The sequence below is a fragment of the Corvus kubaryi genome, unplaced genomic scaffold, assembly GCF_017639235.1.
Source record: "Corvus kubaryi isolate FWS band 111438036 unplaced genomic scaffold, C.kubaryi_AGA036_p1.0 138, whole genome shotgun sequence".
In the NCBI taxonomy this organism is placed as follows: domain Eukaryota; kingdom Metazoa; phylum Chordata; class Aves; order Passeriformes; family Corvidae; genus Corvus; species Corvus kubaryi.
In genome coordinates, this window is record NW_024580672.1 from 11,850,945 (window position 1) to 11,866,313 (window position 15,369).

Below are 15,369 nucleotides of genomic sequence, written 5' to 3' on the forward strand. Positions count from 1 at the left end.
CCATGGCACATCCGCCAGGTTTTCCCTCTGCCAGGCTCAGCCTGTGCATTGCCTCCTGCAGCTGCCACGTGCAACAGCCCCAGTGAGCTTTGCATCCTCATCTGCCGAGCATCGCTGGAGTCACCCTGCCCTGCCCTCCTTCCCCAGGCCATCGCCATCACCTCACCACATCTAAACCAGAGCTGCAACTTCGCTATTGCTCCCAAACTGTTCTCCACCAGGACCAGGAGGGGTGCAGCACTGACCTTCCCCAGCGAGGGTATCCCAGCACCGCGGCCCTCCCGCTGCTTCACGCGGGGCTATTCCCGGGGTGTCCCGGCTGCGGCACAGCCCGCGGCGGGCGACGGAGGCGGGGGAGGAAGAGGGGGAGGATGCTCCCAAACTGGTCCAGGGGCTGCAGAGCTGGTCCGGCACCGCCACCTGGTGCTCAGTGCCCGGCCCGGCACTCATCTCCCAGCTCCTCCCGAGATGGATTTTAACGAACACTCCAAATACACCTAAGTAGGACCAGAAAAATTCATCCTTGAGTGCAGCACAATTCCGGTAGTGGATCTCCCAGAAAAATGGGCAAGAGGGGAGCAATTAACAGTGAGTGTACAAGCGGATACATTAGCATATAGTGATTGCACCAGCCCAAGAAGACTCTTTCAAGCTGGTTGGCTCAGTCAGCACAAAGGGAAGAGGGGGCACAGCTCCAGCCACGCTTGTCACTAGGTTTGTATCCAGGACTGTGGGCTGCGTCAGATCCAATTCCTAGCGACCTTCAGAGAGCTGGGGTGCCCAAACAGGACTCCTTGTGCACCATCCACCTACATGCCAGCACACAGGAACATCTGCAGTCAGGCTGGGAACTGAAGAACTAAAAAACAACCTTGTTACCCCTCTACTATTACATCCTTTGTTACAACCTCCTCCCCCCAGTATATCCCCTAATCCAATGCCTTTGTCATCCCCAAGAGATGTTCCTACATAAGAAGGAGAGGGGATCCATTACCAGAAATTTCAGTTTTACCTGTCTGCTGCTTTGCACAGCAATGAACTTCTATTTGCTGAGCTATCTGGGCCTCCAACCTTCAAAGATGAGTAAGAGGAGTCAGCAGTACCCAGCAAACTTGCAGGATCAGACCTTAGTATCCCATGTATAAGCACCAGCTGCTCTGCAGCCTGCACACAGGGGCTCATCCCACCTTGCAGAGCAACTCTTACCACAGAACCAAAGGACCACTTTTGTAAAAGTATGCTTTTCTTCTTATCTGGACCTACCCTTCTCCAAAAAACATCCTCACTTGAGTACTGAAAACCTTAAGAACTTGCTCAACACAGACAAAAGTTCTTCATGTTTGAGGGCTGAGGTGACTAGTCCGTAAACTTTGTGGAACAGAAAAAATACAAAAATACAGCATACACTAACAACTTGGGCCAGGGAACAAGACAAGCTCCTGTATCCATTTAGCCTAAGATGAAATTTGCAATTGCATGAATGCACAAATTACAAGTTATTCTGGGAAAGACAAATTCAGTGGAATTCAAGTGGAATCAAAACAGTACTGAAAAGATTAGAAGAAAAACCCCAACAAAACAAACCAACTGGATCACAATTAAAAAGGTCAAAAATTTATTTTTCCTTAGGGCATAAGAGGCATTGTAAACAAAATACCAACAAACAAACAAATCACAAGTCAATTCTTACAGTCTGCAAGCATTTGAAGATAGAGTACCCTTTTCCCACCTCCCCCCAAACACTGCAAGCCTGCTCAAATGGTAACAGGCAACAATCCTGGGCCCTGAAGGTCCAGGGAGTTTTACCATGTCCCAAGCTGGGACTAAATTTCTCATGTAAGGAGGACACTGCATCTGTTTTATCAAACACTTTAAAAAAAAAAAAAAAAGGTCCAACAAAATATAAATATTACAGACAAAGATCAGATTTAGCACCACCTTTGGTCCAAGCAATCAATGAACTGGGAGATGACAGGTACAGTTTGTTTAGCAAGTCCTTTCTGCCTGAGTCTTTGAAAACATTAGAGGTTCACATTGCAAGAACTTTTAATAACTCTGAGAAAACAGTCCTCAAACTCTGGCAGTCCCTCACAACCTCCCAGGGTTCTGCACACAGGGAGGGGGGAGCATCCTGGCTGGGCAGCAGCACCCAGGTCAGCAAAGACCACTCGCCGCTTGGCAGAGCCCTGTGGGACGTGGCAACCACTCTGCCAAGGGGTCTGGTCCTGCTCTGGCCCAGCAGAGCTCTGACTTCAGGCACGGCTGAGGACCAGGAAGAGCAGTGACAGGGTGCATCCTGCATTTGCCTTTCCACTAACATTTGCCACCCACCCTCCACCACCCAGCAGACTGTGGCACCTGTGAGCTGCCAGGCTGGGTGATGGCAGATGCCTGGAAGGAGCTGAAGTTGCCCCAATGCAAGTTATTCCAGAGTATCTGGAACATGCAAATCAGGATTTCTTTTATCAACTGTAGTTTACTTCAAGGCCTTTTTAGGCTCATCTTTTCCAATACACACATGCCCATCACAGACGCATGGTTCTGAATTTTTGCAAAGAGGTGTCACTGACCAGTTGCTGTGCCACAGCACTGGTGTATGCCAGGACACAGTCACAAGGACTGTGATAATCCTAGGAGAAAAATTAAGTTCATAAAACACCTGGCAGTATTTTGTTTCTTGCAACTCCCTTTCCTGTAAGTGTCCAGAACTCAAATAGTCTTTTCCTTTCCTGCAGGAATTTTTGAGCAGACCTAATTAACCATTATTAAATACTGTTTAGTTCCAAAACAACACCAGCTCTAATAAATGCCTAAAGAGAAATGCTGAGATCTACTTTTAGGCACAGTACTCTGAAGTCTTTGTTCTGCATCTTCACATGTACAATTGCCCAAGACAAATGGTGTTTCTCATTCTCTGTTGAGAGACCCATACAGAGTTTTCACCTTTACTGACAGAGACATGATTAAAATTTCCCAAATAAGCATTTGTTTTTACTTCACTGCTTCAGAACACACTGCTCTAGGGAGAAATCCCAAACCTCAAATGCTGTCCATTGTTTTGCAGTTCTCTGAGCAAGCAGTTGGTCATGGCAGCAGGAGGAGGGCAGCCCTCTCTGTGTGCATTCCCTGTCCCTCACGGGGCACAGTCACAAGGACAGCTCTGGAAACAGTTCTGGACTGGGCACTGCAGTCAAGTAAAGCCTGCAAATCTGGATTAACGGGGTGATAATGCTTTGCACAGCTCATTCCCCCCACCACTGTCATATCAAGGGAAAATGAAAACATTGTACTATGATGATTTCATTAATTATTGCTGGGACAAAGCCACACTTCTGTTGTCCCAGCCACAGAAACAGGCCCCCAGTACTGTATATACCAGCTAAATCCTCACAGGTCCCAGCTATTTGTGCTGAAGCCTGAGGGAAATTTCCCCAGGGTCACTTGGCAAAAAGGAGACCTGTGTTTTCCTCACTGCTAATGCATCTTTTGTGTTGGCCCACAGAAAAGTCGCTCATCTTTGTTAACAGTACTCTAATCTGCATCCAGTCTTTACAAATGTTTACACACAGATTCAGGGACTAGTCACAAAAAGATCAGTTCAGACAGACTGGGGCACCTAATCCCTCATTAACAATAACTCTTCCCATCAGTGGCAAAAGATACTGTTCACTGCAAGAAGTGTCACTTTCCTGGATTTCAGTTTTACTGGGATGACTGAGAAAGGCAAATTTATTTTTATCAAGAACATGATTTCCTTTCCTAGGAAAACCTCTCATAGACCCAAGCACATCTGGACCCTTGCAGGAGGTGTTCATTGTACAGTTTTATCCAACTGGTCAGCATCTCAAGTAAATTAAACAAAAACTGAACAATTGAGTTGAAGATACAGTTATTATTTCTGTCTCTAGCTCACATTTGCTATGACATGCATGACGTCAAGATGCCTGTCACCTCTCTAAGAATTAATTAATGACCAAAAGCTCTACCATCTACATGATCAACAATATTCACTCCACTACCTTCAGTGGAGCTGGATCAGAGGCCACAACAAAATATGGTCCAAAGCTGTTAACACAAAAAAGGATTTTCCCAGACTAATTTTCTTCCTCTCTTAGCTTAACTTGCAACCCAAAACAAACTAAATGGTCTCCTGCCCATAAACTCTCCTTAAAAAAAAAAAAAAAAAAAAAAAAAAAAAAAAAAAAAAGCCCTCAGCTAATTCCTTCTCATATTTACTGCAACAGAAACCACACCAACTTCTAGACCTTTTCCCAAGTAGAACAGACAAATTGGTTCCCATACTAAAAACAAAACAAACAAAAGACAAAAAAGTGTCACCAACTTGACCACACACACACTAAGACCAGCCACACATTTCTCTATCTCTGGTCACCGACATACTCTCCCAAGATTCCAAGCTCCCACCACCTAACCACTAAGAAATGGAGCTCTACACCAACACAGAAATGACAACAGCATCTAGCTTTCAAGTTCACATTAAGAATATTCAACCACCTAAGAAACCCACTGAAAAACTTCCCTTAGACCAGGCCTAGATCCATTTTTTTTTTTTCTTTTTGGTCAACTAAAAATTTGGGACAGCAAACCCTCAAGGAGCTTCCAGTCCAGACACATGCCATTGCTCTGCTAATGCAGAGGAGCACAACGGCTCAAACAAATTTCAGCCTTCATTCACCAAGAGGTTTGGGCTCCCAGCAACTCACTACCCCCAGTTTCCAGAGATAATCTGGGCTAATTAACAGCTCTGGAAACAGCTACAGATGTACACAGCCAGCTGAGCTGCTTTCAACACCCACCTGGAGCTATCTGCATGTGAACTTTAGCCTAAGCAGCAATCAATCAAGCTGCTGGCAGGACTTCTGACATGACATTTGATATTGAGTCTTAACTGAGGAGGCTCATCTACATGATTCTCCCTAAACATTGCTAGCAGAGTAATAAGCACTGCTGTCTGCGGTTAAAGCTGCAATAAAGGAACAGCACTGATGTCATTGGCAGAGCCCTGTGGGACAAGGCAAACACTGTGCCAAGTCAGCCAGACAGCAGAAATGCACTTACTCTGTACACTACTGGCCCCACAACACTCACTTCGGACCCTCAGTACAAAAAAGTCATTGTAATGCTACACACACTTTACTTTTGCAATATTCCAGGTCTGAACTCATCACAAGTAATGAGCAAGACTTTTCAGCAAGCCTGTTCAGTGTGATGCAGAAAAATTCCTCCTAGTGACTGGAAGCAATTATAACTTCCTCCTTCCCTGAAAGTCCAAGATAGGAAGTAGTTAAGTCAGCTATTCATCGAAATACTTCATTTTTTAAAAGGTTTATTTTTCTTTTCTATTTGTTCCAGTTTACTAATTGCTACAGGCTAAGCTCCAGTGACTGCACTATTCTTTTCTATCCTGCTTCAAGGGGACAGAAACAAACCGAATTAATGTGTTTTGGGGGACCTGGAATCAGGACAGAATTTGATGCCCCCCCCCCAAGCCTAAACCCCAAGAGTGATGATGGGATTTTGTTTATTTATTACTACTTCCCTGGTGACCCAGAAGCAGTTCAAGAACAAGCTCTCAAACCACAAAAGAACTGTTTGCACAGAGAAAGCTGCCATATTGCTTACCTTGCAGTCATCAGAGTCAGTAACAGCTTTGATGGAGAGTATCTGGAGAAGTCTGAAATATTTACCTAAATATTAAATGTTATATTTTAAAAAGTCTCTTTCAGTGCCAAGTGATTCTCCCTTCCACCTGTTTTTCTCCTCCACCAAACAGGGACCAAGACAGGTACCACTGTAACCAAATAACCCTGAGCATCAGGGAAAGGTCTCTAAAGCCAACATTTTGTTGTTCCTGTCAACATGGACAGGTCTAGAACAGCCATGCTCGCCCACTCCACCAGCTGAACCTCGGTGTATGCAAACTCCCAGACACACAAACTGCCTGAACTACAGCAAGCATATACAACCTTTGTTTGCCTTCTTTTGGTGGATCAGTGGCTTCAGGATACAGATTGTCATAGCACATTAGGGAATGAAAAAAATCAACTTTTCTCAATAACAAAAAAATCCTATCACAGAGCAGTGATGTATTTAAACCATCTATACAGAGAAAGCACCTGCAGTGTCAGACCAAATAATTTATGGCCTTATTAGAAACATCTTTTTCCTCATATTTTATCTATCTCTCCCCTGCCAATATAGTTACTTCTAATTTCTTTCCAAATTATCAACATAATTCCCACAATTTTAATTCAGTAACAAACAGGAGTCTCAACTCAGGACAGTAGTGGCTTATGCTGACAAGAACAGGTCTGTAAAACGCCAGTGTGAAGCTTTAAACCAAATTTATTTATAAAAAAAAAAAAAAACCAAACACGAAACAAAAAAAATTGCACTCTCCAACTAAAAATCAACACTACCTTGATGCAAGAACAAATGAAGAACATAGTTGATGGGACCAGCCCAGCCCTGACAATATAAAATGGGGGAAACTACTTTGTTCTGCCTGTACCAGCCATGTCCGCACGCAGTGCGGCGCAGCTTCTGCTCCAGGAATTGCTGCAGAGTCCCAGCCCTGATGCAAGGGCACCCAAGAGAAAAAAATCTCCTCCTCCCACCCTTGGCAATGCATGCACACCCCACGAAACTGACACCCCAAAGTAGAGTTATGGGTGACTTTTTACAGACACCTGTGCTTTGCTCCAAATTGGGTCTAAGACGGAGGAGGAAAAGCAGCAACAGCAACCTACATCCCAACCCAAAGTCAGCTGACTGGGGGCTTCTGGATCTGGCCTTACATACAGTACTTTATTTGAAAATTACAGACACACACAACAGACACGACTACTGAGCAGCACAGAGGGAGAGAAAGAGCAACACAAGCAGTGAGCAGCATTAGCAGAGGCCATCAAACAGTTCAAGTGTGCGGACACATTCCCCATGCATCATCGCAGTGCTGGTCCCTGCTTCTAGCAAGCAACGAAAAGCAAATGAAAACAAAATAACTTAGACAAACATATGCTCTCAGACCATCATACTGGTACTGTTGGCAGCTATCAAACACTGCATTGGTACACAGCACTTCACTACATGGCTAAATAGCATCTGAAGCTGACAGAGAAGGAGCTGCTGGTGATGGAAAATCACCAGCAAATAGCAGCAAAGCTCCAGCTGGTTTTAAAGAGCTGCAAGATCTGCAGCACAGTGAATCATGGCAGGGCAGCACCAAGGCTCAGCAGTCCTGTGCACCCCCTTTGGAGGTGTAGGAACAGAGTGCACAGAGCTTGCTTTTGCTGAGAACAGTCCATGCTGAGCACCCACAAGGGTCTTCTGTCAGTGTAACTCTACTGATGCTTGCGGGCTTCTTGCCAGTTCAGACAAGAGCATGTGAAAGAATTAAGTTGGCTCCTCAAAACCAGATTCCTAATTGGTAAAGTATTAGAGGTTTTCCAAAATCACGTGTTTGATACTATTTCAGTACAGCTGCAGAATTCAGTTTTTCTGTTTGAATGCAAAGGTCTCTGGTAATACAAAGGCTTTTTGACAAACTTAAGAACAGCAGGACAAAAATTAAGCAGAAAACTGAGGTACATCCCCTCTCCAGAGGAATGAACTAGAGCCAGAGGAGATGTACTTCCCAGCGCTCAGAGAATCAAGCGCTCTGGCTTTCACATTTCTCTTGCACCTTACAAAAATAGTCCAGTTTTTCAAAGGTAGTAGATTTTGCTGCTACCTGTAAAGTCACATTATTTTTGACAGACAGAAGTTCTCCTTCCATTCAAATAGAATTTAAGACAATACCTCTTTTGAAGAGCAAAGTTCCTGCCCAACTTTATTTAGGACCTGAGAGATCCACCTTTGCAAGCCAAGAATTATGACATAGATATCCAAAAGATCTGTGAAAATCTGCAGGTGAGAACTAACCCAGATAAAATGGAGATGTTTTCTTCTTAGGTTAACAATAAGGACAGAAAAGAAAGGACCTGTAAAAATATTCCCATAGCTCTTGCAATAAATACAAGTAACAATACAGTGTCCAAACTTGGGACTGCACCAGCAGAATTTTATCTTCCCCTCTGGAGTTACCATCAATTCTGAAGTGCAACAGAGGACGTAACCAGCAGAGGCAAACCAGAAGAGAGAATCATGCATGGATGACACACAGAGTGTTTCAAGCATAGCTCAGAAGTCCTGTATTGATAAGGATGTTAATGCACATTTGATACATAATCCTGGCAACATGCTGCATAATCCTTACACTTGCACTAACAGGTGATACTTTTTTACGGAGAGCAGCCATTCCCAACCCAAGCCACCCCAGCTGTCAGTCTCTACCTACCCAAGGGTCCTGTTTTCATCCAGTTGCCCCCTCCCCTGCATTTCCCCTTCCCCTAAGAGTGCATGAATAGAGAATTGCAAACATTTCACACTGCACGTTCCACTCCAAGTCCTGGATGAGGGGCCTGTTTATTCTATGAATATTGCACTTATCCACTCACTGGATTTGCTTTTTCTCAAGATGCAGAGTTATTTGGGAAAAAATAGAAAAAATAGTAGGATACAACACAGGAAAATATGAGTTATTAACAAGCTAGCTATGAAGATCTAAAATTAAATAGTACTAGTTCTATTCTGTTAATACTAGTAATATGAAAATAATGAATGCTTTATCAAATTCCCTTGTTTTTCATATAAGATAAAAGCAGTAACTTTCTTTTTAACTGAGGAAAGCAATGGATATATATTACAATAAAATATGATTCATTAAGATCTGAAAGCGATGAAAACAATTATATAATGCCTTCGTCAAACTTTATAGAACCATAATGGAAGGAGTCTTCGGGGTGCACATCCACAAGGGACAAATGCATTTTCTCACTATACCCTTGCAGACGTGAATTTCCATCTTGAAGAGTCTAGCTGCAAGTCAATTTCAATCTTCCATTATTGCGTATTTGCTATTATTGAATACATCAATTTAAAAACTTCCTGTTGATGCATCAGTTAAGTACCCCAACACGTGCCCATCATCTCTTTTATCCTGGAACTTTTGGCTTGCAAAGGACTGGTACATATGACTACACTCACCCATTGCATGGGGTGACAGCTAAAACAATGAACAGGAATTGCCTCCCATGGGGAAGGACTCCTAACAAAATGCATGACTCTTGCTGTTATGAGAAAGTGTTTTGAAGGGGAAGACAAGGGAAACCAGCAAATAAACTTTTCAGGCATTATATAAACCTCAATAACGAACTCAGAAGTGCTCATTATTATTAAAGTTGCAGTATACAGCAAGACACAATTTTCACATTTTTTAATTTTGTTCTCTGGCATTAGAGTTTGGAATTTCTGCTGGTCCAAATTCAAGACTTTTTGGAAAATATAGAGAGTGGGTGAGAGCAAGACAGCAAGAGCAGCCGCCTCTCCCCTCAGAGGAGGGCCCCCTTCAGCTGCAAAAGGCTTTGCTCAAGCCCTGCACACTCTTCCTCTAAGGTTCAGGAATAAACCAGAAAGAGAAATTTAAACAGTACTATTGATTTCTGCATTGAGTGTTCACTGAGGTGTAACATTACATTTAAATATTGCTCTTGATCCAGTGTCAGTTCTGACAAATTTAGTAAATAAAAGGAGACGATAACGTTTTTAGAAAAGAGCTAAAACACTTCTAGCACTACATTGTCCTCTGAGTACTCTGCCAGGTTTTCCTGCCCTGCAGTCGGCCTTTCTGATGTAGCTTAAGGCCTTTTCCTTTGTTTCACAGCTAAGCGTGAAAGGCTTGCTATTTCAGGCATCAGTAGAACTGACCAAAACTAGCTGCTTGCCGATGGAAAAAACAATTATTTTCCTGATATCTCTCGGCTGAAAGAATCAAAAAAAAAAAAAGAGAACATCTCAGTGAGAGATGCTATGACAGTGGCAAGGCAGGAGGGGGAAAAATTGCTTTTGGGGTATTTGTTTTAAAAGTGCCCTTTTAAAAACAAGCAGCCAAAACAACCACCAAGTGAAGGGAAGCCCAAATAGAAGCTCTTCCACCAGGGTGGGAGCCAGCATGCCAAGTGGTGGCCAACAATAATTTCTGGCACCAAGTAGGTCATCTGCACCCCATCCTTTCTGCTGGTACAGGTTGAGGGCAGAGGGAGGCCACAAGTGTGGCTCTGCAGCCCATCTACAGGGTCTGGCCCCTCCTCAGGAGGGCATGAAGCCTTTGAGATGGGATTAAGGAGCAACTGAGCCATGGAGCTGCTGCATGAGAAAACCCTGGCAGTACTGCAGGCACCCTCACCCTGTGCTGCCTGGAGCACGGCAAACCACCTCCCTGCAAAAGCCAGAGCTGGAGAAGCGAGCCAGCAAGATGGAACAGGAGCTGTGGGAGAGACAGACATTTCTTACAGACCTGTCTCAGGCAGATCCTGGAGCCTCCTAACCTGAGCCTCATGGAGGACTTGCATCCACTGGGGCCAGCCCTGTGCAAGGCACATGGCAGCCAGGCACTGAAACTGCCTGCCAAAAACACCTGTGCCACCCCCACCCTGCAAGGACTCCTGCAGTTCAGAGGTGCCCTGGGCTTGGCTTTGCTGGATGCAAATGCTGAGTATTTCCAGTAGTCTGGGCTCTTCCATCTCCTTGCTGCTCTTCCCTCCTTGGATAGGGGCTCATGTCAGGCCATACACCACACTCAGAGAATTCAGTGGCTCAATGCAGAAGACATGGGAGCTGTGCTTTACATCCCCCCAAAGAGATGGCCTAGTGGGAATGTCTTTTAACAAAACTTTAGAATATTTTAAATAATAAGTTAATTCTTAATAAATATGTGCTTCAAGAAAATGATAATTATATACTGCACCTTTAAATAATGCACTTAGTTCTCTGCATTGGCTTCATTTTGGTTTCTTTTATTGTTAAAGTGCATTAATTCAAAATAATGAACCACTTCCGCATCATTATTGTTAAAATAAATCATTAACACGAATCACTAAGTCACTACTATTAGTACTGCAATCTAGCAGATAACTCTATGTATTGCTCTATTTAATACTGTCCAGCAGAAGAATATAATACTTCTATCATAATCTCACAACAGCTCCAGCAGTCCTTTATGGCTGCTACCATATTAGTACAACTAAAAATGGGGAGAAGTATGAGAGACAGGGCCACAATGTCTCAGATACACATCCAGTAAGATGTAGCTAACTGGACATACACTTACACATCATATGGTTAAGACATGAAGGTACAAAGAGGACCCCGCACTGTGATATGAGCTGTTGTGCAGTTACACCTCCTTCTCCTGCCACAATTTAAAGGGATCCCAAACAAACAGCCTCCCCTCCCCACCTGCATGCAGAGAGCTGCTCGAACCACAGCACTGTCTGTAGCCTGTAGTTGTGGCACCTGGATGTTGTTTCAGCTACTGAAAGGACATCAGTCACATTAGCTGTAGGCAACTCTCTCAGTGTTATCATGGAAATTAGTAAAACCCCCAAACCACACACACACACACACAAAAAGAAAAAGAAAAGTAAAAGAAAAGAAGAAAAAAAGAAAAAAAAAAAAAGGAAAAAGTCAAGAACAACATATAAATTTCCTAATTTTTTTTTTGGCAGTGAAACATCCCCAGTAAGATATGGTATTGTTGTGCTATTTCACTCAGCCCCTTGATCCCAGCTATTTTGAAGCCTTTATAACCTTTAACTTCCAAGCCAAATCAGTATGAAACTGGTGGAAAAAAGGGCATGTAATACTTTGTGTAAACCAATAGTGAAATGGTCTGCCCCTCCCGCTTAGAACAGATTTACAATGCTAACTACTATTTAAAGCAATTAGATATTGATCTTGAGTGATTAACAAGGCCATTTAAGAAAACCCCCAAGCATGACTTCCTTAAGAACAGTAGGGATTTAGTAAATTATGTTTACAGTACAAGGCTACCTCACAAATAACTCCATATTCCTAGCCTTTTCCAATGGATACCCCCTTCCATTTCCCACACTACCCACACCGTGTGCCACATTTCAAAGCATGAGTTAAGAAAGGCAAACAGAACTGGAACTAGAAGAGGCAGCTTCCTGGTTAGATGCACTGTTGACCAAATTGCTTTGATATTAAATCTCTGAGCATGAGAAGCCCAGGCCCACTTTCCAGTACAAATGTACTCTTTGGATTAAGAGGGAACAGAAACACATATTTGGCTCCTACTTCAGTTTGTAGCCTGTAAGTCTTCTCTTGGTAGAACCAGATACACACACACACAAAGAAAATACAGTAAACCCAGAATGCACAGAAAAGACAAAAACAAAACACAAAAGCAATTCCCCAAAAATATACAAATTATGTGCAGACTGAGCTTGATGGCTTTTTTTTTTTCCACTCATTGTAAACACTGATGTTGCAGAAGGTTACAAATATTTCTTACTAATATCTTGGTGGGCCCTGCCAGCAGCCAGCACCCTTGGATTTGGACCAGAAGGCAAAACAAGAATTAACACATTTGACAGCTTTGTCTTTAGTGTCTTAAGGGACTTTGCTGACTTTGGTAAGTTTTGAGAAACCCAACTCTGGGAAGAGAATCAACCAGTATCACCTGGCAGGAGTCAGGCACAGAACCAAACATGAAGCCTACACAGTAACTGACGTTCTTAAGCAAGGGGTTTGTAGGTTTTTTTTACAAGCACCAGTAGGCATCACTGCCCTAGAACACCTGAAATCCCAACTCAAAGAACAAGACAGAATGAAAGGAAATAAAAAGCCCCCAACCCACACCACCTGATGGCCTTTTCCGGTGAGTTAGCTGTAACAACACTGACATCAGAGACCAAAACTCTCCATGATGAAAAGGCTCCAACTCTAGACCTACCAACTGTTGAGTATAGTAAAAAAAAAAAAAAAAAAAAAAAAAAAAATTGAACATGTCCAAAGGATTAGAGTCCCTCTGTGTTTCATAAACTTTCATTTGCTTCTCACTGTAAGTTGTGGAAAAGCATCCAAAATTCTTGGGTGTTCCACGTATGGACAAAAATGAGGAGAAAGGGAGCCAGGATTGTAAAAGTTTGGCACAGAACTCCCCAAGTAGATGCATGTGTATTTCTCTCACAAAAGGCACACATTTGGTTTCCTATCAATAATGGGAAGGATGGGATGTCATACCCTGTTACACATACAAGATTATTAACAACTTCACAAAAAGGCATTTGACTATGCTGCATCTTCCTTGTCGTTGCTTACAGCATGTAAACCCCACAAACCTCTCCAGAACATGGCAGATTTGTCCTCAGTATAGACTCCTTTGTACAAACTGGAGCACAGGGAAACGTCTTTTTGTGTAGCAATTGTTTTTTCCACATGTACACAGCAGGAACAGTATAAATTAGGGAGGTTAACGATATTGCAATATTAGTTCTTTTTCTCCAAATAATTTGAGGGCACCCAGCCTTTGAATGGCTTCACACCATTCATGATCTGGCAGTACCACCAGCCATTTGGGTTCCTTTCGAGGACCTCCATGCAGACACCTTCCTGAAACCCTGCAGTCTCCTCATCCCCTTCATAGTCTGCAATGGAAACATAGATGTCTTTGAGATTGTTGTGGATGAACTGGGATTTCTCAATGGGCTTTGGCCTGACTGTGGACACAGGGATCCCATTCCTCTGCGTGGGGAGGTTGGAGGTGGTCTCAGAGCTCTCTGTGCCCAGCCGCTCCGGCTGCTTTCCCTTTGCGTCACCAGGCTGTGGCCACGCATTGCTGAAGGAGGAATTCCGACGGACGGTCCTAAGGTGATCTGTAGTTGTTAAAGACTCATTTCTGCGCAAGGAGCATGACAGGTTGTTATCCTTTGGGGGTGGAGACACAAATACTGACTGCGGACGGACAGCAAGTTGCCTCACACCGTTCCTCATTTTAACTGGCCCTGATGCTTTTGAAAAACCACCAGGAGGTTTGCTTGGGATGGGTGGTGTTGCACGTTTGCTCTGGTTGATGGTGTTCAAAGCCTCAACTCTCTTCTCTATCTTCTCTAAACTGTTTGACTTGTTTTCATTTTTCCTGTTCCTGGCAAATGAGGAATCAGTCTCTGCTGATGTAGTTTCTCGCTGGTTATCAGGGAGAGCCAAGTAATGGGAAGGAGCCCAGCCTTCCATGTCTCCGTACTTCAGGTACCACCATCCACTGGCTTGCTTTTCCAGCACTTCCACTTCTACTCCTGCTGGGAAGCAAATTTCAGAATCCTGTACCTTTTGGTATGAGTCAGTGGTCACATAGAAACATCTGGAGTCATTTTCTTGCTCGGTTTTGGCTGTATGGCTGGAGCAGAAGATGCCACGGGAAGGAGCTGTGATGAGATCAGCTGAGCTTCTCCGAACAGGGTCATCCTGGTTCTCAGAAGCTGTGCGGGGGGGGCTCGCAGACTCTTCACTTCTTGAACCTTTGAGTCCACCTCTGAGCTGCCCAGTTGGCCTCAGCTGACGCCTTAAAGTGCTAATATCCATCTTTTCTTGACTCTGAGAGTCTGCTTTGTTCAGGAAAGGTTTGGGCCTAACAATTGGCTTTGCTCTGATGGAAGGACTCTGCCCAGGATCTTTCTTCATGCCTGTTCTTGGCACGCTACGTAAGCCAACATCTGAAGCTGATCTTGGTTTTGTCTCCTCGTTCCTGGAATAGTGACATTTTCCAAGATCAGGCTGAATGTTTTTGTCTGTCTTGAGCTTCACAAGTGATGATTTAGGAGAGCTGGAACATGGAGAATTTCTTCGTATCAAGGACAGAGAGGAGCTCTTCTGAGAATCGGAATCCCCACTAGATTCCTTATTGGACAAAGCATCTTCCACATAACGTCTGAACCCCTCGTTCTCATAGATGGTTTCTTCTTCATGAGCAGCTTCTTCTGAAGACTCTCCTACTTTGAACTTAGCTTTCTGAAGTGATGACACAGGTGAGGGCTTGAGGGGCTGAAACAGTCGTTTTTCAGGAGTGCCCTCTTCATGATGACTTTCACTCACTTCGCACTCCGACTCAAAGCCAAAGGCAGGCACATCATACTCAGGCTCTTCGTATTTCAGCTTGTGGGGAGAGTCCTGGGTATCTCCTGAAGAAACTGCTCCAGGAGTTGTTCCTTCTTCAGAGTCTTTTGGTTTACTGGGAGGTGCTGGGGGAGGAACCTTTGGGCGGGTTAAAGTACTGGTTCTTCTGTTCAAATTCGGTTTCTTTCTCTTGTCAATATAAGATGCTGGAGCCCATCCTTCCTTCTCTCCAATCTGCACATACCACCAGCCACCAGAATTCTTTTCTATAACCTAAGAGATAACAAGGAACATGTTACTTAGACAAAAATCTCAACCCACTGCTTTCCACTC

The 15,369-nt window shown here is 43.8% G+C and overlaps 1 protein-coding gene across 2 annotated transcripts in view; it reads right to left on the reverse strand.

Annotated features, from left to right (window-relative positions):
* Nucleotides 1–1,598: 1,598 nt before the first annotated feature.
* The window catches only part of SH3PXD2A (SH3 and PX domains 2A), a 210,114-nt gene continuing 196,343 nt past the window's right edge, over nt 1,599–15,369 (reverse strand). For both annotated transcript variants that reach the window (XM_042019253.1, XM_042019252.1), the window contains one exon: nt 1,599–15,309. In XM_042019253.1, the coding sequence (XP_041875187.1) occupies nt 13,414–15,309 (1,896 nt within the window). In that variant the 3' untranslated portion in view covers nt 1,599–13,413. The remainder of the gene's footprint in view (nt 15,310–15,369) is intronic.